Here is a 24,783-nt window from a genome sequence, read left to right as displayed (position 1 = left end):
TGGGGGTAATACCCTGAAATCACTTTTTATTGAAGTTTTAGGTCATTTGTCAGGATTGAGGAAGCCCTTTTTTCGATTTGAAAAAAAAGAGTCATTTTCACTCCACCCTAACCTACAATGCATGACCGCCCATTGATAGCAGTTAACATATACCTCAGTGATGAAAGAATGACTGGAATTGCGCGCCTCCAGTGGTTTGACCATGGATGTGAATGTCTCCCATTGCTTCATGACGTGTCAATATTTTCAGCCGTTATAGTAATTCTTATTTCAATATGTATTCTCCGAAACTTCCGCCATTTCAAGAATTTTTTCTTGTTTTGATGCATTTGTTCTTAATATACATTATTTGACCCAACTCTGAATTGCTTGTTTTAATTCATATCCTGGCTACTGATTCTGTGCCAATCGGCCAAGGTGGAAGGTCAATTGAAATCTCACGTCGGACGTGGTTACGAGATTACAGGTCAGGAAGAATCATGTTAGGCAACGAGTGGAACTGAACCTGTCATCTGGTTTTACATGACGGACCTACAATATGAGGTAACTGGTCGAAACATGTTACCCAACCAGTTTATTTTTTACAGTGAATCCCTTAACCTGGGCACATCTATGGTAGTGTTTCCACCAGGGTGTAATCAAGTCACGGGTAAATCTTACTTTTGTGGCTTTGACTCAAGTCAAGTCGAGTCATTTTCAATTCATCACCGAGTCCAAGTCACCGTTCAAAGCAGGCCTGGGCAAAGTGCGGCCCGCGAAAGGTTGTTTAGAATTTATAAAAACCTGATTTTTGAACGTTGATGCGTGACTAAATCCATAGGCTGAATCAACTAAACAGGAAATTAGTTTATTTTCAAGCGTGCTCATTAATATGTCACATATGCCTACCTACCTTGCATACGTAATCCAGATTTTTAAAGAACGTGCAATGTGGCTAAGTATGAGTAACGATTAAATTCACAACAATTCACTTCATCTTCTTTCATTGGAGACCATATACTATTGACAATTTCACCATAGTGTCCTACAGTAGCATGTTTTAGCGGTTTCTTCCATCCGGAGTTGGCAACACTGACTTGAAGCAGGAAGTACTGGTAAACAAACATACCCTTGTGACGAGGGTGAAAGTATAGAGACTGTAGGATGGAGTGACGACTGATTTAAACGCCTAATTAATATTCATCCGCAACATATTTTGTTTGCATGGTTTTGCAGCAATTATCTTGTAAAATGGATATTTATGGTATTATTGCCCATAATACTATAAATATTTTATATTATACTGGTATTAGTGCATTGATATACCGAAATATCTATATAAGTTGAACTACTCTATTTACACTGCGCGCAATAATATTTTCAACTCCCTTTAGATTGGTCACGCTCCGCTTTGCGTAGGGAGCTACCCATTGTTACGTGTACCACTATTAATCCCACATAGAATTCAGACGGTGGAAAGTTGAGTTTTTGTTGGTTTAATGCATGGTTGTCGATGGGAATGGGTCGGAGTATTGGAGGTTGAATACATATAACGGACTCTGTGACTAATTGGACGTCCTAATATGTTTGGCCTGATTAGTGAATATCTTGGATACTTGCGTGACGGTCTTGCGTTTGTTGCTGTACGAAGCGATGAATATGCCGGTATATCGCTGCGCAATGCGCACGGTCGGTGAATACCAGCGATGATTTATGATATAATAGCTATTATAGTGGCGTATTATGTGATGATAGAAGATAACAATAAAAGGGCAGGCGTTGAAAATGAAACGGCATTTCGTTGCAGGCGAAGTGGGTATACCAAGTCATGGTCCTTCTGGAAGGCGTCATTCAGCAGAATCTGTATGTATTTTAACTTGCCGACGAGAAAATATAAGTCACTTACCGTACTATTGGAGGACATTGCTGTGATACTATATAAGTAGCGAGCTATCCTCATGTATGGTAATTGTTATTTAATCAGCAAAACGGAAATAAAATTCTGAGTATTATGCTTTCACAGAAATTTTGATTCCTTTATAATCAATACTTTTTCGTAAAAGTTATGGCCGAAGAATCATTGTGGGAGGATTGGGAATCCATCACCGAAGAGGAAATTTCCCAATGCTTTGAAGGATTGGATGAGTGGAGTGGAATAAGTTGTGACGTCTGTAGGGACAATTCAATCAATGTAATGAAATTAACATTAACTTAACCTGATTATTGGCACTGTGTCATCTTCCATACCATGCTTCTCAATGTGCTGTCTACCTTTCAGTTCATAGAATGCCCAGTTACCTTGAATGAAGAAGCAATATCTAGCCGTTGAATCTATACTTGTGATATCAAACCATCAGGCCTGCTATACCCCAAATTTTGCTGTTCAAATTAGAAGCTGATTGTACCAAATCTGGAATATTTTTGTGCCTCACTGTCTCTGGCAACTCTTTTCTTGAGAAAGGTATCTTATTTTCTTTCTATATGAATAAATATATCAATTGGAATCGCTTGGTGCATTGGTTTCTTGATCTGAGCGAGAGACAGATATCCCTGGTGAGAGATACCCCGCATACCTTTATGATTGTGCTACATCTTTCAGGCAAATTTAGCTTAGGCAGAGCTCCCACTTTGAGTTGCTTTCTGGTTTTGAGGCCTAATGCCCGATGAAACAGTGTACGATATTGATCTTTTGGATGTATTGATAATCTTTTCGTCGCTCTTTTTTCATCCGCTTTCCGTGTAGGCTATTCGTTTTTTTTCATCGGTTGCTTATGCACGGAAAATAGTTTAGGCAGTTTTGTATCGGTATCAGCGGCTTTCAACGGCCACTCAATTATTACCGCATAAAGCCTTATCAATTATAGCATTGTCTACGAGTTTATGGGATTCGGCCGCGGAGAGCTTATCACTGAATAAGGCATTGCGGGAAATTGATTTTAAACGTGTTCTGGGTGGAGGACAGTTGTGAATTTTTTTTAGTGAGAACATATTGATGCTTCCTCGTAACATGCAAAGTTTGAAACGTCTAGCTAGAATATTTCCACCCTTTTTCGGCACTCAAATTCATCCATGCATTTCCGAAATCGCCTATACTTTTACATGTAAAATAGGACAATCGGACTTTCGCGAACGGAATTTCACTACGCAAAGTCAAGCGTGACGGATCTAAACTTAGAACAATGAGTCGTCGCTCCATCCTACAGTCTCTATAGTGAAAGTATATTGGGCGCAGCGCTATTTTAGTTGTGTGATGCAGTTGCTGGTGGTAAGGTAATTGAGGTTTATACTAAAAAAAACATGCTTCCTGAATATAAGAAGCTAGCAATTTTGTTCGCGATCAAATTTACGATAGATTCCATCCATCAAATCATATCAACATCAAATATTGATCATCACCTGAGAATAATCTCATCAGATTTGGAATTACAAGGAAACCGTTTTGGAAGGATTCTGATGCATCCAAGGTGTGCACCGGTCAAAGAATTTACAGTCTGAACTGAACAGTGTTCAGTCAACACATGCACATAGTCCCTATAATAATGAACTGCTCAAGGACCACAGCGGGGTGACCACTGGTTCATCGGATATTTCCAACTTTATAGGGCAGGGAAGTATTGGGAAACTGACGTACGGTGCTGATGCACGGTGGATTGAAAATTTCAGGATGACAAAAGAAACTTTCACTAGCATCATGTTTATGATGATACGAAGCCAGGTACGTTGTATTGTGCTTCAACATGCCACTTCTTTCGTAGCTACAGTCCTGGTATTTTTTGTTACAGATTTGAGTAAAAACGTTGCCAAGTGCCAAGTGAGAAAATATGTGTCCTGTTCAATTATATTAGACAATTATTGTGATCTCAATCTATTATCGTCCTCCTGTTATATTTGTATAAGATGATGTGACTGTACGTGAGCCAATCCCCGCAGAGAGAACTGCAATGGGTATCTATGCCTTGGCGTCGTCAGCCGAATACCGAACCATTGCCAATACCCTTGGCGTCAGCAAATCTTCTGTATGCAGTTGTGTCAAACGGTAAGCCTGCATACACAATTGAATGATAGGATTATCACAACTTTAATTTCTGTTATAGTTTTGGACAGCCATTACAAAGCGGTTGCACCTATTTATTTCTTGGCCACGTTTGGGGGAAGCTAAAGAAAATGCAGCGTGTACAATTGGTGAGGAGATCACATGCGACAGCGGAGAGAGAGGTCGACGTTTGTTGTTGTATTCCTGTTGTGCCCTTGTGGCAATTTATGTTTTTATCTTCGTAATAAACTTCGCATAAACCCAGGCAAGGATATCAAAAAGAACTAAAAATAAATTGAAGCGGCGCAATATTTCAACTTCAAATTTGTTATTCAACTGGTCGGCCCACACCACATGAACATTTTCTGAACATACAGAATTGTACCCATCCATCTCGCATGATGTGCTGCACCAGGTTTGTGATGGCGTATATCTTCACCTGCACCGAGAAGAGCAAGGGCATTATTCACACATTGCCTGTAGTCGTCGCGTGTGAAAAAATCTTTCTTGGTCAGCAGCACCCTGAACTTTTCAACTATCATTGTTGCGCGTTCCTCAAACAGGAAGGAATAATCAGAGTCTTGAATTGCTGTCAAGACTGTTCCAGTTCCTTTCAAGGGGGGAAAACCATGTATTCTCTGGTCCAGTTGTGGCCTATCCAAATGAACATTTCCAAACGTGTTTCACTAATAGCTCATACACATGATGCCGACAAGCATGGTAGAACACCTCCCTTCCTAGAAGGCCTTCAAGCATCTTTGCTATTTGCTGCCCCCGTCTTCCAGCTGCTGTTATTTGCTGTAGTGACAAAAACCAAACCTGCTACAGCATCTTGTATGTTCCACCTTTCAATTAGGTTGAAGGTGGCTTCAGCTTGTGTCTGACCTGCAGCATTTTGTATGTTTTGAATGTCAAGTAGCTTTCCTTCTGAGTATTGAGGATTACAAGATAGAACAATATCGATTTCCCAATTTATCTTCTGTGAGCTTTCCATTCCAATGAATGGCAACATGCTGTGGTTTCTTTTCTTGAAATTTTTCTGAAATATCCCTGGAAATTTCAAGACGATTTGTTACCCTGGCTCTCTTCGTTGACGATCTTGACAGAGTGAACATTGCTTTATCCCCGCCACAAGCCGTGATAAATGATCCCATCAGCATCGTTGTCTGTTACTTGCAATCGATCTTAAAGCTTGGGGGACACATGAGTATTTTTCATAATACTTTTTAGGTGCCATCAGCTTAATTAATGGCTGTCGACTGTCAAGGTACCAAGACCAGCATCATAGTCAGAACTTGAACTCAAACCAGCATCCGTTATTGCAGATTAAGAAGATGCTTAAACAACATAGTCATTACTTGAGTCTTGTGTAATGTTTTCAACAGCATGATCCACAATGGATGCTGTTTTCTTTTCGGCGTCTATAGCAAGAATCTTGTCCCTTCCCAACATTATATATTTCAGGTTGCATGTTGCATCTTTTTTAAAAAAATAATTTTGGAGCCATAGTGCTGCATTACGAAAGGAAGCTGAAATGACAAGACAGGGGTAAAATGCATCTTTACATCATGTATATAGGGGAGGATTGAAAAAAATTAATGCAAATAAAATGTTGGAATAATGGGTAAAAATAACGAACTGGTTAGGGTTTGCTGATACGATAGCTCGGATGGTGTTAATGGTTGCGCGTAGCTGTAACTCGAAGCTGCCGGTGCTGGCAAGTAGAATTTATAGTGATCTTTTGAATTTGTAAATGTTAAGTTTACCGTAGTTGTTGACGACCGAATAATATCGTTTGTGAAGTCATGTTGCATTGCTTGATGTGTTGGAAGAATATGGATCATAGTAATTAGTGTATGTGATGCCTGTTGGTTGAGTTTGTGGCACATGGTGTGATGGAAAATTCCTTTCTTTGATCTAGTTGATAGATAACTAACCCACGGATAGATGCGCGACACGTGATTCACGGTGGAGTGATGCTACAGTCGACAGATTTGCTATGAAGCGATAACGCAATAGCTAATCCCATAGATGACGACCCTGACGCTCAAATTAAATAATCTTATTTGAAAGCTACAGTCGCTCTGATTCTGATAAATATACAATAGGTTTTCATCAAGACAAATAGTGAATGTCGACTTGTTGCCCACATTTAGCGCTAGTGAGCTCATGAGGCCTTGGCAACGGGACGCCGAATCACTTTACCATTCTTTACTACGGGTTATTTCGCTCTTTAATTGGGTATAGTGTCGCTGAAATCTCGCAGATATGGTTTTTTATTGCTGTGTGCCAATGTGCAAAAACCGAAAAGGTGGCCACAAGTTCCCGAAGGATCATGAACTCCGCAAGAAGTGGCAAATCGCCATAAAACGTGAAGGGTCACTCAGGAAGCTCTTCACCCCGAGTGAAAACTCACGGGTCTGTGAAAGTCATTTCAAAACAGAAGATTACGTACCAAACTGTAAATTGCCTGTTCCGTTGACATACATCCTACTGTTTTCTAAGACTGTTTTATAAACAGGTCTCCGAAAAACACTTCGAAACACCGTTGTTCCTTCCGTCTTCCCTTACCGAAGCAAACAACATGGTAGACATATCAGGAACAGTGGAGAAATATGCAGGGCGTCCGATTCGTCTCCGATTACAACGTCAATTCTTGTTAAGGATGATGCCGTGCCGTAGGCTCAATTTACCGTTGAAGTAAAATCGGCAGAATTTGATGACGGTCCGATGACGATTCATGACCGTAGTGATTCGATGACAGAAACGCATCCGACTATTTCTTCCAATGCTCAAATTCCGATCCGAATTTCAAATGGGGCTACCGATATAGGCCGCATATTTGCAGAGGGCCATTTATTTGCAGAGGGCCATTTAATAAAATATTACACGGGGTTTTATAATTATGATCATTTCATGCTATTATTTAATATTTTAGGGCCGTCGTGTCATTTCCTCAATTTCAAATCTCGACTTGGACCACAAAACGAATTATTAGCGACTTTAATGAAACTTCGCCAGGCCAAAGATGACTTTGAATTGGCCATTTTCTTTGGAGTTGGGCGAAGTACTATGTCAAACTTGATTTCGACGTGTATCAACTTTATGTATTTTCAGCTGAGGGAAATTGATGTATGGCCAAGTAGGAAAATTGTTGATAAACATTGTCCGAAAGACATTAAAATGAAATTCCCCCATGTCCGAGCAATAATATTGGATGCGACGGAAGTCGAAATAGAAAGACCAAAAAATGCAGGAATGCAATCCGCATCTTTTTCGACTTACAAAAACAAAAATACGGCCAAGTGCATGATCGGTATATCCACCAGAGGGCTCGTCACCTACATAAGCGATGCATACGGTGGAAATACATCAGATCGTCAAATTGTAGAAAGAAGCGACCTAACTTCTAAATTTGCGCCAGCTGACGTAAAAATTTTGATGCCATCTTCTCTTCGCGGACGTGACCGTTTTCATCAAAACGAGATTTTCAGCGATCGCTGCATTGCTTCGAAGAGAATTCATGTGGAGTGATTGGTCACGCGAAACGTTTTAAGATCCTACAAAATGAAATGGGACATTCAAAACGAATTTTATCTGGACGGATTATTTTCATCTGTTTCAGTCTAATCAACCTGTTTCCCGCTATAGACGACGAATCGTCGTAACGTTTCAACCAGTATTTAACTTATCCTTGTTTCGCATTCAATAGGCCTATATGCTTTTACACAAAACGATATTAATATTTCATTATTGTTTTATCATCTATATTTATGTTTTCATCACAACAATTTTATTGGTTACAGCATTTTATTGTTCAGTTATACATATATATACAAAATAAAAAATTACACATATACATACTAAACTCGAACAAGAACAATAAGCATGAAATATATCTTTAGAGGCTCTTAGCGATATGTACACGGTACATTTCGTAAAAATTACACAGTTTCGGTAACAATTTATTCTCCCAAAACGCCTCATCGAAAGATATTTTTTCAATAAACACGTCGTGAGGAGAAAAAACAACAAAAAACGAGGTCTGGATTCCTGTGATGGCCATCTGCCCCATAACTTGGCAAAAATAATTACACCCGTATTTTACCATCAAGCCGCCTTGGTCGTCTCGGACCAGATATGGCAATTTTTGCGGCATTATGTTGCAATCTCTGCACGGCCATGGGCATTTAACTTCCACTAACGCCCTCCCGTTGTCAGTGGTGCCGTCAGGCGTTGATCCCAAGAAATTGAACTGTTTGTGTACGAACAGTCCGCACGGTTCCACCGATCGGCGAGTGATGTTCTCAAATGCTTCAATAGCAGAATTCTCCATTGCCTTACCATACAACACTGGCTCGGTGTGCAATTCTGTTAAATTCGATGTAAATCAAAGTTTACCTCTCCAACAGGCATATAACAAGTAATGATATCAAAGTATAAATTTATATGACGCCGCATCACCTCTGCAGACATAATCGCTTACCGGTCGGATTTAACAGCTGTACCATAAAGCTCTTCATGTTTTTTCTTTCCGTTGCATGGAATATTGCACCAAAATTGGACGAGGTTAATCGCCACTTCCTTTGGTGCTTCCAAAACTTAACTTAATTGGTTTTGATGCCTGAAATTTTTCTCGATTTCCTTTATATCATCTTCGGAAACCTTGAAGGATATTTGTTGTTGGCGTATCGCCAGTAAAAATATAATTTCATATGGCGTGCATACCAATAGGACGGAATCAACCCAAAATTCGGTGAATGTTTTTTTCAGGTAGTCGTGGTCATTTACAGCTAGCTGCCTGTAAGTCAGCCTTGTAGTTATATCGCATAACCAGATCCATCGATGTAGCTCCACAAAAATTTATTATCTGGCTTCTGACGTAGGCATTATAGCTCTGGTTGTTGCGGAAACGGAATGGTCTTGGATCGTCGTGGGTTTTGTAGTTAAAATTGAATTTGTTCATCTCCGAGCATTTCACAGGGGATACTGAAGCGAGCAAAGAATTCGAATTACTCGATATAAAAGAAAATGTTAATACGCAATAAAGCATAGGCCTACCGGTCTCAAGAATCGGTCGATGGAACATCTGGATTGTAGAGGTGCAGCTTTCCGTACCAATTAATTCACCCGAGTGTAAAAAGTGGCTCAACATGCTAAGTGCTTGCAAGAGCCATTGCCGCTTCCAGCTGGACAGTCACACTCGCCGTTTGTAATACTACCCAATTTGCAGTCCACGAGAAGCCTTATGCAGTATGAAACCTACAACAAATGACATCCCAGCTATAACGATGACAATATTTAGGAATAGACTGAATCTTATTCTCAACACCTTCTTTTTCATCGCAGCTCCAACTACACCAGTGAAGAAAACTTTGGACTGTGCACCGATACTATAACTGGCTGCGAGGACTCTTTTGGATCGGAACAAATTATAACAGTTGTCCAGAACCGTTCTGTAGTCGCTACTACCGCCGACCGCCGTAACAAATACAGCTCTATGCACAAAAACGTAACGATTTTTCTTAGAATTTCAAGACACGACAAAGATATTTCCCTAAAACCAGTATTTGACCAATCAATGGAATAGTGTTTCGTTACTGGCCGCGACATGATGTCCTTCCTGAAATCATTATTCCGGTCATACGCTTCCAATCTGAAAATAAAATTGAATGTCATCGGAGTAATGTAGAATCTCTCAAGAAAATATATTCAGACCGTTCAATAAGATCGGACTTTCTTCCCCTTGTCGAAGCACCCCTTCCGCTCAATCGTTGCTTAAGTTGATACACACTTAGGGTGGATTGCACAGATGTCGATTAAAAAGTAATCACCGATTGCCTTAATCGGCGATAATTTAATCAGCGAGCAAGGTCACCTGGTGACTCTGTGGTACAGATACGGATTCGCCTGTGAGTTATCTTATCGCGGATTACTGACGCAAATCGACGCAAATGACGTAAGGTAGCAATCAGCTGTTTTCGGTCGGTGGCGATATGAACTGTGTCGTCATAAGGGAGAGATGCGCTCTTCATAGATATGTATGTTTAGACCAGTGGTTCCCAACCTTTTTCTCCCCGTTACCCAAAACCAGACTTTCCAGACAGGTTTTTACCCCCCTCTTCCATCAAAACCACGTTTCATCACTAAACACTCAAAAACGATCGTCCAGTCCAGGATGGGAGTTTTACCTGAGGGAGAGACCGACCTGAGAAAAAGCGACATCAAGTTTGAAAGAGAAATAAATTGGTTTATCAGTGGAAAAAGGCTGCAGACGTTCGTTGCCAAGGAACAAATGCAAGCAAGGGATAGCAAACACCAAGACAACTGTCGTGGAATGACAAAGATAATATTCAATCAGTGCGAAGGTTGAGCTTGCATATCTACCACTAGCTTTGCAATTCTGGGTTTGGTTGTACTGAGGGCAATTCTTGCGTCGTTTTCGACATCCAGGCGATTCCGCTTTTTGGTTTTCAACCCTACAATGGTCGAAAATCCTTGTTCGCAACGATATGATGTCGAAAAGGAGATGAGAACATTCAATGCCCGTGTGGCCAATGTTGGTGCATCCTGAAGTCTTTCTATCCAGAATGCATCCAAATTCTTTTCTTTGAAATCAATTTTCAAGGCCTCACTCATTCTGAGGGCGATGAATTCCTCCTTGGCGGGAAAGTCATCGTCGTCCACTTGGCTGTCAAGACACCTGAACGGTTCAGTTAGCCATCCCATGTTAGTGGTGTCCAAATCCGGAAAATATTCTTCCATTTTCTCGACTAGCTGTCCCAAGTGGTCAGCTATGTTCCCTTTCAACGCCTCTGTGAAGTCGGGTTCATTCTCTGTCTCCAGGCCTTCGAGATACATGTCGAGCGTTGGAAACTGTGCCAGTACACCTCTGTTGACCCGCTTAATCCACAACTTCATCTTCGCGATAAATGCTGCTACAGCTTCTTTCGAGTGGATCACAGTCACACACTTGCCTTGAATTGACAGATTCCCTTTGTTCAACTCAACAAAAATATCGGCCAGGTAGCCAAGCTGGGCAATCCAATGGGGGTCTGAAAAGTATTCGGCCAAGCCCGACTTCTTTTCTATCAAGAAAATCTCAACAGCCTCACGAAGTTCAAACAAACGGGTGATCACTTTGCCACGAGATAGCCATCGCACCTCTGTGTGGTACAGTAATGCCTCATATTTTTGCCCCATCTCCTTGCACAGTTCCTTGAAAAGACGACTGTTCAACTCCTTCGCTTTTATGAAGTTTACAACCTTCACTGCTTGGTCGAACACTATTTTCAAGCTCTCCGGCAGAGATTTGGACGCAAGCGAGTAGCGGTGCAGTGCGCAATGATCCACATGAATGTCCGAGTTTTCCCGCTGCACAAAGCCCCTGAAACCGCGGTTTCCACCCATCATAGCGGGACAGCCGTCAACAGAGATTTGCTGCACATTGTTCCACTCCAAACCGTGCATGCCCAAGAAATCGTTCACAAGGTTGAAGATATCTTCTCCTTTCGTTGTTGTCTTCAAGTTCTTGGCAAGCAAAAATTCCTCCTTGACAGAGTACTCGTGAATGTATCGAACGTATCCGAGTAAAACTGCGCAGCTGCTTACATCCGTGGATTCATCGAACTGGAGAGAAAACATTTTGTGAGGACTTGCCTTCACTTCGGCAACGACTTGGGCAAGGATGTCAGCTGCAAGATCATCAACCCTTCTTCGAATTGTGGTGTTCGAGACTGATACTCCTTCCAGCTTCTTGGCCTGATCTTCCCCACACATTTTGGAAACGATCAACTTGGTACAAGGCATAATAAGGTCTTCTGCGATTGTGTGGTTCTTGGAACTTTTTGCAATTCGGTATGCCACCTCGTACGAAACTTCAACAGCGGCCGTTAGCTTCTCCGAAGCCATGCCACCTGATCCAAATTGAATGCCTCGAAGTTGCTTCGATTTGCCCTCAAAGTATCCTCGACTCTTTCCGGCCAGTAGCGGATGACGCTTCATGAGGTGCTCGTTCAGTTTTGACGGCTTTAGGCTTTCGTTGGTCAAAACTTTGAGACAAATGACACACTGTGGTCGATCGTCACCATTCAGTTGTGGTGTGTTTACAAAGCCGTGATTCAAAAACGCCTCTGCATAATGTCGCTTCTTGCCCGGCATAATGACAGTTCTTCTGAGGAGCGTAAAAAGCGGATGATTAGAGTGCATCAAATGCTAAGGTGAAGTAATGTGGTAATAAGGAACTTTTATCACACAAAGAATAAAATCTCTAACAAACTCAATTATAAACTGACCTATGAGCTATGAGAGCAGTCACGGAGGAAAAAAAACAACTTCAAGAAGTATAGGACCATAGCAATTTACAGCGTAGCTGGCATGGAAACTCCGTAAGCAATGTTGCGTTTTGCACTGCCTCCAGTGGTGGCGTACAGATGCTGCTGCTTCAACCTGCTTTAGTGTGTTTCTGGGTAATCTTCCAGCTGGGACCAGAGCACAAAAGTAAATGAAACTGGTATCAATCGAAAGCAAATTTCGCACTGATTCCAAAAACATAAGTGGAAATCCGGCCCGGGAACTGAAACCCTCTGAAAATTGACTTCAAAGTCTTAAATCGTCATTGTTTCACACAATGGGGTCGCCGGCCGACAATCGCCGATTAACTTTTCGTATGATTGTGACGCCACTGAGCGGAGATGAGCCGTGCTGTAACGCGTATCCCAATACCAGTACGGTAGTTCACGTCGTTGCGCAATGCGCATTTACACAACCGTCGATAAATACACGGTATAACACAGAAGCCTCCGCATATCATCGTAGAAGAAGTTACTTGACTATTTTTGGAAAAATGATGTCACTGATCTGTCAGCGTATGGAGTTGCAGTTGGAATTTCAACTTTTATAGTTAGGTCAGCAAAATTTGCACTCATTCTTGGTTCACATATTGTCAGTCTGTAGTTCATACATAAGTGCTCGGACTGCTCACTGTTCAATCAAGTTGTCACATTATGGCCACTGTAAATATGTTCTTTCTGGAGTATTTGCAATAACTGGATATAAATATACAGAATGTAAAAAATCAGGCAGGTTCCACTCGTTGGAATAATGTACACTCGGAATCTGCTTCAGCAGAATAGATGCAGTCATCACACAGAAGAAAACATTGCTTTTATATATCCTAATTTAGCAACTATTGAAATGATCTCCACAAGTATCGGAAGACAGCGTTAGTACGGCTAATGTTTACATCTCTGTTCTGAAATCTGAATGACGGCTAAAAAGTATTACGCTAGCGATAGGTGTCGCTGTAAACCACAACATCGATCGTATTCAGATGGAACTCTCCATGCCAGCTACGCTGTAAATTGCTATGATCGCATCGTGCTTTGACTTCCTCTTTGGCTTCGCTGTAAATTGCTATGATAGGACGGCGCCATTATGAAGTTTGGAAAAGCTGTGCACACCCACTGACGAAAGTCACCTTTGAATTTTTATATTTTTTTTCACAAAAGTACGAAGAAAACAATGAATACAACAATTATTTTTTTACTTAAAATCCGACCCCTTTTTACCCCCCCAAAAATGCCAAATTACCCCCGGGGGGTAATTTACCCCCAGGTTGGGAACCACTGGTTTAGACGATGTCATGTGCGTATAGCAGCTAACTAGACTGTTGCTACTTCACAGTGTAAGGTTATGAACGCTAGAACGCGTCAGAACAAACGTTTTGAGGTTATGAAAAGAGGTATTGTAGGAATAGCGTACCAAAATCATCGTCTTATACCGGTATTGCTATGCCAGAAACTCTACTACAAATTTCGTATATTGCAAGACATTTATCTCATTACTCTGAAAAGTATCTATCTAGTTCTAGATATCCCAGAGAATTTTATTTTCCGTTTATTGGTGCATTAGCCGCTTCACCAATGTGAAGATATACAAATTGAGTTCATACACACACATTTGCATACGATTTTGATTTCTCCATACCAATGACAATTGGCTCTGCAGGAGTGTAGAAGTAAATTTCAGCCATTGCAAGGATCTAACTGTTGTGCAATGTGCTCAAGTGCTGTACAAACAGTAATGCATTTATGTTATAATTTTGCAATGCAAACTTATCTGCTGTTACCTAGTTGAGTAATCTTGTTTGTTGACAGCCAAACCTCACTTCAGTTTATCAAGAATTTGGTCAACCATAAAATTCAATACAACCTGTTTTATAGAGAGCTACATTAATATAGTGCAATATCGACTGAGAATAACAATGCATCCATACCTCAATGTTCTTGCTACCCTCAATATGTTAAAGAGCCTAGCGGAAGAGAGAGTGCCAAGAAGATTGGTCAAAGGCAGAGCAAATCCATTGGAATATACCCTGGAGGTTAGCGACACCGATAACGTGACGGCACAACCGAGCACGACTTCAGCGCAGACAGATTGTTCAAAATCACTTCTCTGGAATGTAATCACTTCTCTGGAATGTCTTGAGTATTTAGCTCATGTTTGAAGACCAATAACCACACATTCAATTGCTCGTCAATTATTTTTTATTACGAGATCCAGTAGCCTATGCTGTAGTCAGAATTGGACAACTAGAAATTCAGCTTTTCAAAATTAGACTATAATGATAATTATGGCTGCATATTTTCCCAAATTAGAATAGGGATTACTGCATATGTGAAAATTTGGAAATTGAATCTGCACAACTCGCTTAGTATTGTAGAGTTCTACTGTAGAATTTTCAGCAAAACCAGAAATTAAGTTAGAATTATATTACTGGCATTTTGCACTTACTATTCTAATTATACAGCCAATTTACTAGTTGTCCAAGTCTGGTTTTTGTGCTATTTCGATTCGTTGCTGTATTTTCTCAATTTTGCAGTTCTTTTTCCATTTCCAGTTTCTGGTACTTGACATGCATCTGTAATTCAAAATATTTCATTCTGATATCATGCTGCTCCTTTGCCATTTCCAGGACGCTCATTTCTGAACACCACATTTTGATCACCAACATTATAGTTAAAATATGATTTTTTTCATCAACACACCTGGCTCTCATTTTCGAGACAATTGGCGTTGAGCTTTTTGTGTTCTCTGTTTCATCTTGCATATCTGAATGTAGTAATGAATAAACTGTGGGTTGCATCACCATCATTGTATGCTAACACTTACCGGTCTGTCGAGGGAACTGAAGGAAGCGTCACATCGCCATCAACAACGAAAAGGGCAGCAATTTCATTTGCTGCAATAAAACTATGGTTAACAATAGTTGTATTGATTCAATAGAGTTCAAATTCAATAGAGCAATGTTAATGTCAATCAAAACAACCCACAATGTTCTATTTGAAGTATTCGTGCGGCTATGTTAGTACCAACACGATTCATATGGATTTCAAATTAGTACCTCAACTTACCATCGCTGTTGTGACATGAAGAACCAGCCTCTGCGCTCACATCCTCGTCGATGATGAAGGTGCAAACTGAGTCTTTGGAATATGCATCTGAATAAAAATTTTAGTTAGACATACATTAGAAAAGTTACTTTCAAATTATTTTTTCATCTTAACCTCGCGAGGAAGGATGAATGACTAAAATCATGACTTGACTCGGGTCAAAATTACCTGTTTCGAATGGGATGAATTGATTTGACTCCAGTCACTTCTTCAATGTGATATATGAGAAATCCTGACTCAAATTCAAATTTCCAATTCAAGTTGCAAGCCTAACAATAATATGGTAAATGATATGGCTCAGGCGCCTGCACAGTAGCATAGCAAAGCCAGACTGTTTCAAATTAAAATAGGATGCAAGTTCCTCTGCCGTTGGTTGCAACATATTAAAAAAGTTGATGTCCTAAATGTACTCACCGTTGTTTTTGTAGATCCAATACGGTATCGTCGTCATACGGATGTTTCAGACATTCAATTTGAGATGGAATATGGTCTGAAAAGTGATAATAAATATACCAGTGTTATGAAAAACAATTGCAGATTAATCAAGGAGCGGTTCACAGTCGAATATGCTGAGCAGTGTTCCCCATGTGTCATTTTCGTATAGCTAATGTGCAGCAGACTCTGGATATGATTAGTTTGTTGGGAATTACAAAAAGACAATGAATTCATGTTGTCCATAGTCATCAAAATTTGTCTATTCAGTTCGAAACGAGCGTTGAAATGCGAATATGAAGCACGCCGAGAGTCACGATAAACACAGATGGAAACAATACATCAACAACTGCAAATTTTAAAGAATTGCTTGTAATGTTACCTACCGAAACTTTTTTCCATAAAGGTCATCAACTGAAGGTAGCGGTGGGCCGCCGCCAGCTTTTGCTCGTTCGACGCGTCGTGATGCGTATATCTTTTTTGCTTTTTGTTTCCAAACTTTTCCATACATTCTGGATTTGGCCAATTTTTCTTACTGATTACATCCCAGGCAACATCTTTTGTTTTGTTGTTTTGCCATCTGTCTTTTTGTTTTCCATGGTTTCAATATATTATTCTATTAATTCAATTATTCTAAACTTTTCTTGTCTGTTGAAATTTTCCGTCCTCATATTTACTGACAAAGTATACTATCGAATTCTGTACAGTCTGTAAAAAATACCATACCGGTAATCACAGCATAAGGTACTATCGGCTGTGGTAGGCCCACGCTTATAATATGCACAAACAGTCCAACAGTTGTTGTAGTAGTGTCAGAGAACAATATATTCAGCTAATACCGCAACTGCACGTCAGAACATCCACTTAACACCATCTCCATACGAAATACCAATGTACCTATAGCCAGCCCCGACAGCAGTCGCCGCGAAGCACACAGCCGATTAACTTTCTAGACACCTCGCTCGGCGGATAACATTTGGCCGATTAAAATTCATCGATTAGTGCCTAATCGTCATCTGTGCAAGGGAAGCCAGCCGATTACTGACGTTTAATCGGCGATTACGTATTAATCGACATCTATGCAATCCACCCTTAAACTACCATAAACCGACATCCGACATCCTGGCATTACAAACAGTTGCTATTATATTTATTATTACAAAAAAATCCGACATACTGTTTATTTTCACTAATTTACGTGCTGGAATATTGTTACAACCGTTGGATGGATGAGGTATCGTATACTATATATAGTAAAGCAAATGTAACCCGGCGTCCCGTTGCCAAGGCCTCATGAGCTCACTAGCGCCAAATGTGGGCAAGCAGTCGACACTCTCTATTGAACCACCCCGAAAAAGCCCATAAAATCTGAAAATTGGCATTGTTCTGAACAATCGACGATCGTGGATGTAATGCCTATGCTGTCAGGGTGTTCGATGTAGTTATTCTTCCACTCTGTCAGGATAGTGCCCAAATGTTTACCGGATTCTACTGTGATCAACGAATGAGCCGAAATGATAGGTCTGCGTTTAAGTTTTGGTTCATGCTTAGCGTTGAAAGTTCCCAGTCCCCAATAAAGGGATGTGGGAGTTTTCTTTGAGTTCTGAAGAAGCGACGATTAATGGTCACAGGATTTCTGCATGTTTCACAGTGATAGTAGTATTCCTATCACAGAGGGCCCTATATAATATCGTTTCCAAATTTAGGTTAATGGGTGAGTAGATGTTTTGTCCTACTTGCCGAAGAGATTTATTAATATACAAATTGGTCGAATTCATGCAGAAACTTAAATTTTTATCTGACATAGTAATAAGTATTTCCAATTTGGTTGGTGTGTAATTCATATTCCCCAAATTTATCTAAGGTATTCAGTATGACATCACTAACACGGCTAGTAAGTAGTATACTGCGAATGTACTTTTGATATGACCGAATTGAATTTGTTTGAAAGTGGAAGTGGAGTGGGGTTATTTTTTAAAAGCAAGCTAAGTATGGAATGGGTGACTTCGTTTTTGAATTTACTGGGGGATCGAAATTGCTGGGTGGGGTATAAAGCCCCGGGGCTTTAACCCAAGATATTTGACAGAGTGGAATCCAGAGTATGTGTTGTGAAATAGGGTTTTAGGCTCATTAAATTCGTCTGTAGTATTTTTAAGTTCTATGTTGTGTGGTGATGGGGAGGAGGTCATGTAGTGTTTTCTTCACAGCAAAAATAGCGAGATGGTAACGTATAGCAAACAGCGAGATATACTCACTATTGATTAGGTCGGCAACCCTTGGATTTTCATTTTAGAAATAGGCGACTGCCGTTAATACAATGCGAAGTGATTCCCTTCGCCGTACGGTGAAGTTACGCTGAGTTGTCCCTTTTCCGAAGCGTCCATCGTACGCGAATCTCTCTTGTAGAGTTGCACAATTGAACATATTTGTTTATCTGATGGTGTGCCGCTACACACTCAAATCCCTCATAAGAGGCAAACTTGCTATCTTTATTTATTGTGTCATCGGACATATCAAGTATAACGTGCACGGAGAAATTGATTACCAGTCAGAGTTCGTCGGTCACGTCACGATCCTGGTTTTACATAATTACATTACACGAAACATTTATCCCGAATAGTTACGTTACACAGTTCCGGACGAATAGCCTGATAAATGGCTTCGGGCTATTTCATCCTGTTCCGGACGAATAGCGATGGTCTCATAATACAATGTACAATAAATCGTACAGTGAAGTTTGGAAATCGTTTTGACATGTCATTGTGATTCGTTCATTCGGAGGAATCGGTTTGCTGATCACTGTCGTCTGCTTCGAAATGAGCGGGCCAACAATTGTCAGAATCTGTTCAAACTTCTCGGCATGCGGAAACATCGGAAGGAGTCTTTCACATCTCATTTCCTGCGTTAGCCTGTCCTCTTCAAGTTGATCCCTTCTCTGAAGAATGGGGTGAAGCCAACATGCCCGTCTCTTCCTCCTTTCATCCTTCAGAGCCAAGTAAATCAAAGCTAACAGGTCCATTTTAGTTTGGCTGCTTGCCCCAGCCGAATCATCCTTCCTACGTACGATACTGATGCTTTTCAATGAAAGTATAAGTTTTCCAGTACAGAATGCTGTCTCCGGTGCGAAGCGCGAACTCAAAAGAGACTGATTGCTTTTGTTTTCGCGCGAAAGCAGCTTGAAGCTCGACATTTTTCGTTCAGCGATGACGCAATCACTTCGTTTTGGCCAATTTAGTGAGAAGCGTACGATTTACGCAAATGTGCACTGCGTTCAAGTCTTCACTTTTAAATAATTGCTTGAGCTCGATATCTGTCTGCATGTCTAGCAACTCAAGTTGAAAATTGCTAGGGGCGGTGGCCACATTATATGCAATAGGATTTGAAAACATTTTCATCATGGGTAAGAAAGCATTCAATCCGTCAATGCGGTGGTTGAACTGATCAACAAAGTTGGTGATAAGCCTGTTGTCAGATATCGTTGAAATAAGTGTTTTTATCGTTTGAAAATGTGCACTTGAGCTGACTTAAATTTTAGTGCAGATCCTAACGCATTTGAGTGAGTATTTTGACGTGAGATCGAATTCGTTGATGAGTAGAGCATCGCTACTCGACTGCAGAGGAATTGGTCCCCGCCCTTAATTATAAACTCTAGACTCCAAGTCAAGCAAGGGTAATATTCAAATAAATTGATTTTTAAAATATTTTTGTGGTATTTTCGAACATCAATGAAAGCTGAACTCTGTTCATTGTTATATCATAAACCCGGTATACGGGTTGCAGTGTGACGACATCCCGGTATACGGGTTGCAGTGTGACGACATAATGAGTAGAGCTCTATTATTATGACCTTAAAAATTCAATAATATGACTTTATTTTTTGGAATATATATGACTTTATCTGAAAATCGTGTATTTTTACATGAGAACAACGTCACTCACTGAACTGAATAGTAAAACATACGCAACATAACAGTAATACACGTCCATTTTTAAAACCACTGTTGTAGTACAGTTTCTTTACAGTGTGGAATGTTAGAGTCTTTGAAATTACGATTTGCACTTACTTTAGGACATACGCAACATAACAGTAATACACGTCCATTTTTAAAACCACTGTTGTAGTACAGTTTCTTTACAGTGTGGAATGTTAGAGTCTTTGAAATTACGATTTGCACTTACTTTAGGATAATGAGGGCTTCACAGACGCTGATGTTGGTTTCAGTTTGCTGACGACCAATTTTGTGTTTGCTTCGTCAAGCGATTGCACTTGGCGATGCCTCTCGTACCTGGAGAGTAGCTGTAATAAACGAATCAGCATTGTTTCGGTAACCAAAGTGACACATTACTATCACAGTTACTCACGCTTGAAAAGTGGGACTCGAAGGTCAACTTTTGAAAATTTCCCTTGTAGGTGTCGCAACCTACCCCAAAGCCGTCACGTATTCTATCCGAATGGGTAATCCTCCAGTGCGTTGCTATATAGGCTGTGGCCACTGATCTCGAACAGAGAGCACACCAAGACTGTGGGCGACATTGCTTGATGTCTTGCCTGGGCTCGCGCAAGGAGCGAGCAGACCTGCGACATGTCATATTTATTTGCTTCTAGTTGTTATAAATACGCCAACGACAATCTTACTCTTTAATTCTGTCGACCGACCACTTATGAACGTTCCGAAAATGCCTCGTTCTATGACCTTTGGTCTGTATATGGCAGATTTGACATCTGTCGAGTCTGATTCTTTTCCTGGGTCGAATTGTAACAGGATCGCTACAATAAACGATAAAAAATTATTAAAAATCGTTGACTCCGAGATACGACGTTTCGACGTATAGCTCAGCTCGTGGGGGGCCCAGACCCTCACGCGACCCATCGTTGGAAGCAGTGGGTTCGATCCCCGGCCGGGTCATACCAAAGACTCGAAAATTGGTATCCGCAGCTATCCTGCTAGGCGCTCAGCAATCACGGATAGCATGGAGGAGAAAAAAACGGGGGCGCAGACTAGATGACCTCATGGGGCCGTATCGCAACTCCGTCGTCAAAGCATCTCGATGGTGCAGGCGAAAATGAATATCATATCTCTCTCTCTCTCTCTCTAATGCGATAGGTAAGGCACAGACGGGCCAAACTTCGCCATTGATACCGCAATTCATTGTAAATAGCTTAGAATTTATAATAACTGATATGAACTGAATGTAATCTAACTGTTGCACTGATTCCGAAAATCTAAATACTGATCGAATTCTCAATTCTCGAAGTTTCGGCGATAGCTATGGCGTTGTTTGTAATTGTGAATGTCACTTCCACGGCGGTTCATTTCGCGCCGTAGATCAGCGTTGGTAATTCATGGGCATCTGGGTCTGCTATTATTCCCTTTGATCAATCAACGTATCGGGAAATCCAAGATGTCGAGTCGGGTACATCGAATTCGCGAGTGATATTGGTCTCCGGCGCGACAGTTACTTTAATTTGAGGATTTTAAAAAGGGCTGTCCGAACCTATCAGTGCCGTTTGATAACCACGTAAGTCGAACAAAGCAGTTGGCTGTGATCAATTTTTAACCATATTTCCTTGCCCATCGATGACCAGCTGGTTTACCGGGAAATTACTCGGATATTTCAGCTTTGTTGGCTTTTTTGAATGTATGCTGTCCAACATAAACCTATGGCAGCACGCAGCAGTGCAGCGGCACATGTCTATTAGGGTTACATGTGCAATTGTGCATTATGCATCCCAGGGATATCTAGACTAGGGATTGATAACTCTTTTTTGCCCATTACGTGATGAGGGCAAAAGTCCAATTTTATCTGTGAGGACTGCTGTCTGCACCTACGGACCCTTGTTGCCCACTATTACTCTTCAAGTTAGATAACAAATTGTTGATGACATCATAGTGGCCATGACGTCATAGTGACTATGACGTCACAAATACTTTTCTTTATTATAATATTCGTGAAATGGCATGCAATTAATTGATTATAAACACAAGATAAACCGTTACAGGACATGCAATACCACCAACTTTGATTGTGTCAATCCTTGGAAGCCTTTGACGTGAGCTTCCTAATTTTACGTAGCTTTTTTGCTGGCGGCTCAACAAGAGCTGGTTTGCTGTTGAATCGCTTAAGTTCATTCTTCGCAAAGCAATTGAAAGCTGTCTGGACGATGGAGTTGAAGTTTGCATGACCAGATTGACAGCAGTTATTCAAAAGAGGGCGCATTAGGCTTGACAAATGAACCACCTCGTGAGTTGCCTCCGTGAAAACAAATCTTTGGTTTTGACAACAAAACAATTTTTGCTTCATGTCCATGGAATCACTTATGATGGTGAAATATTTGACAGCAAGCGCCGTTATTGCAAAGCATAACTCGGTAGGCTCAGCAAGTCCACCTCGATCAGCCATTTTGAATATTCTCTTGTATTCTTCTGGGAAGCAGAAATCCAAATCCGGAACATCACGGTTGGTTATCAGCAATTTTTTGCAATCCATGCACTTTCGTCGCACAGAAATTGATCGGCCAATGTATCCACTGACAAAATATATAACACCGGCCTCTTCAGTTGTGATAAAATTCAGCGGCGCAGATAGGCAAAAGAAAGCTCACCAACCATTTGAAATCTTCTGCAGGTTGTAGCCTAACACAGTTGCGGTCAAAGGTGGGTCTTGTTCATTCAAATTCAGAATACTCTTCAAACCATGCTGCTGAAGTAAGCTCAAGCAGCGGAACTTCTTTTCCGCAAGCAGTAACTGCTTCACGGACATGAAAAAGTTTGCCCCATTAGCTTGCCGGTACATGCCAAATCTAGCCTCAATGGGATCTGACATGACTTTTCCGGTTAGAAAATACTTCACGCCATGTTGCCGTTGAAGGTATTTTGACAGTGAAAGGACTGAGGTCATGGTTTGAATACAAGCCATAAAGGTCTCGTTAGTGAGCCCAGCTCTGTCAGATCTTTGCCACTCCATGAATATAGTTATGGCTTTGTTCAGGAATGCTTCCCCTGGGTGGACACAACCTTCCATTTCTTGTAAAGGCATGTAGAATGGATTTCTCTTCCTAGTAGCTTTATTAGGACTTTTCATGGACATGATGTTCCATATATTTTCAATGAATTCCAGATAACGTGCTGTTTGTAAAAATCCAGAGAATTTGCAAGAGGCTCCTTCATGCAGTGGCTGCCCATATGCCTTAAGCCCAATCACAGTGCTTTCACTGAAAACAGCAAAAGCATGTATAGGCGACGTTCGAGCAATACCACTAGGATTCAAAGATACTTTAGTTAATTTGTGAGCAGCTTTGACAGGAAGGCCTTCTTCAAGTTCATACAATTTTCGTATGTGACTGAACTTGGCATCGCACGACTCTCCTAAAATATCCTCATGGCCAGCAGTGGGAGGATTCATCCGCTTTTTGTTTACAAAGTTATTATTTATGTTTTTGAAATTATGGGTAAAATCAAAAATGAGAAACAGCTCTTCTCCACTCCTCACTGGGTGCTCGATACTCGGACGAAGCTGGCCACCACAAAGCTCAATGAAGAGTTTCCTGTTACAAACATGGTTATCTGTTGACACCGCTATCACTAGGAAGAATTCATCCAAAGCCTGCATGACAAATTCAAACCACTTGCGAAGGCGGTCTGTGTCCAATTTTTCAACTGGAATCAGGCAAGCAATATCTTTGTACTTGCTGAACAGAGACTGGACCATAAATGCCAGTACAGTTTTTGCTGGTTTGCCTTCCTCAGTCAGACCCGCGAATGAGCCATTAGTGTACTCAATTCTTTGTGCCGTATACACCTCATCTATCATGAGGCATACGATACGATCGCGGGGTGTTAAGTCTTTTGATCGCTCTTTAAATAATGCAAGTCTACTTTTCTTGGTTCCACAGTCATTTTCGATGATATTTGGCGAAGTCGACTCATCGAAGGCAAGGCAAAGAAATGCTTCAACTTTTTGTACAGTGCAGGACTAGTCAATCTCCACAGGAAAGCCAACATAAGAGTATCAGGTGAATATCGGCGACCTTTTGGGTGGATTTGAATCAATTTCAACTGTTCCACAATAAATCCTAACAAAGGTGTCATGCAGCCATCCTGTAGAGCTGCGGACTCTGCCGAAGTGACGAGATAATCTTCCAGGATAGACACAGCAAGACTAATGCTGCTCGAGTCATCACTGCCACTATACAGTTTCCTGCATACAGCAAGCACATTGGCTACCTGGCTGGTGCTTTGTACAAATCCGGTTGGAAGCACGTTCTCATACATCGATCTGGGAACTGGTTTGGAATTAACAAAAGCAAAGACTTCCAAATTCTGCTTTATGAGAACGGATATGGCAAGTTTCGGTGGATTGATCATATTTTCTGATGTCTCTATCCAGTGAAATTGCAGCGAATCATCGGTGCACACAGAACTATATCCAGATGGTAGTGTCTCGCTCTTAATCTTCTCCTTCAGAGAAGCTAATGTTTCAATATTTTCAAGCAGAAAAATTTGCTTGTTACGGCCCTCAATTAGAGAATTTTGCATTTCACGTCTTGCAGAAGCACTTGATTTCGTACTCCGAGATTTAGGGCTCGGTACACTCAAATACTCCGACAGATTCGGGAAAATATGAGGAACAACACCCGGTTTCAAACGCGATCTTGATAATTTCTGAAATTCGTGCTTGTTTCGGCGGGTGCTGTTTGTATCACAGGTGTCTACCATGAAGTCATCAGGAGAGAAATGCTTCGCACACACCCTGGAGTACATTGTTACTATCCAATTTTTGCGTGGAATCGCTTTAATCCATTTCTGGCGTAAATGTTGCTCTTGTGGAAAAACAAACATGCGTTCATGTAAAACTGAGCATTCCTCTACCCTAGAACTTTTTCTG

At 40.9% G+C, this 24,783-nt stretch overlaps 1 protein-coding gene and 1 long non-coding RNA gene across 5 annotated transcripts; both read right to left on the bottom strand.

Moving 5' to 3' along the window:
* Positions 1 to 7,711: 7,711 nt before the first annotated feature.
* Positions 7,712 to 9,497, bottom strand: LOC145435716 (uncharacterized). The gene is made up of 4 exons (XM_080313005.1): positions 9,345 to 9,497; positions 9,074 to 9,274; positions 8,499 to 9,001; positions 7,712 to 8,383 (listed from the first exon to the last, which is right to left on the bottom strand). Exons 3-4 carry the CDS (start codon positions 8,533 to 8,535, stop codon positions 7,914 to 7,916), a joined length of 507 nt encoding a protein of 168 aa, XP_080169131.1. The 5' UTR covers positions 8,536 to 9,001; positions 9,074 to 9,274; positions 9,345 to 9,497; the 3' UTR covers positions 7,712 to 7,913.
* Positions 9,498 to 14,834: 5,337 nt separating this feature from the next.
* Positions 14,835 to 16,992, bottom strand: LOC145435715 (uncharacterized). Of its 4 annotated transcripts, XR_013913975.1 has the most exons (6): positions 16,284 to 16,403; positions 15,880 to 15,955; positions 15,427 to 15,513; positions 15,185 to 15,254; positions 15,061 to 15,124; positions 14,835 to 14,933 (listed from the first exon to the last, which is right to left on the bottom strand). It is a non-coding gene; the product is annotated as an uncharacterized LOC145435715 (long non-coding RNA). The 4 variants fall into 4 exon arrangements; XR_013913973.1 differs by lacking the exon at positions 15,880 to 15,955 and having other exon boundaries at positions 15,427 to 15,498; positions 16,284 to 16,991; XR_013913974.1 differs by lacking the exon at positions 16,284 to 16,403 and having other exon boundaries at positions 15,880 to 16,255.
* Between the last annotated feature and the right edge of the window lie 7,791 nt (positions 16,993 to 24,783).

This window comes from Botryllus schlosseri, chromosome 3 (assembly GCF_051294905.1).
Source record: "Botryllus schlosseri isolate E-star chromosome 3, Bs_hap1, whole genome shotgun sequence".
NCBI classification, from domain to species: domain Eukaryota; kingdom Metazoa; phylum Chordata; class Ascidiacea; order Stolidobranchia; family Styelidae; genus Botryllus; species Botryllus schlosseri.
This window is presented reverse-complemented; position numbering and strand designations above follow the sequence as displayed.

Coding starts and splice junctions, on each gene's coding strand:
- LOC145435716 (XM_080313005.1), bottom strand. CDS start 8,535: ATGAAGAGCTTTATGGTACAGCTGTTAAATCCGACCG. Junction 8,384..8,498: donor ACAGCTGTTAAATCCGACCG/GTAAGCGATTAT, acceptor CGAATTTAACAG/AATTGCACACCGAGCCAGTG.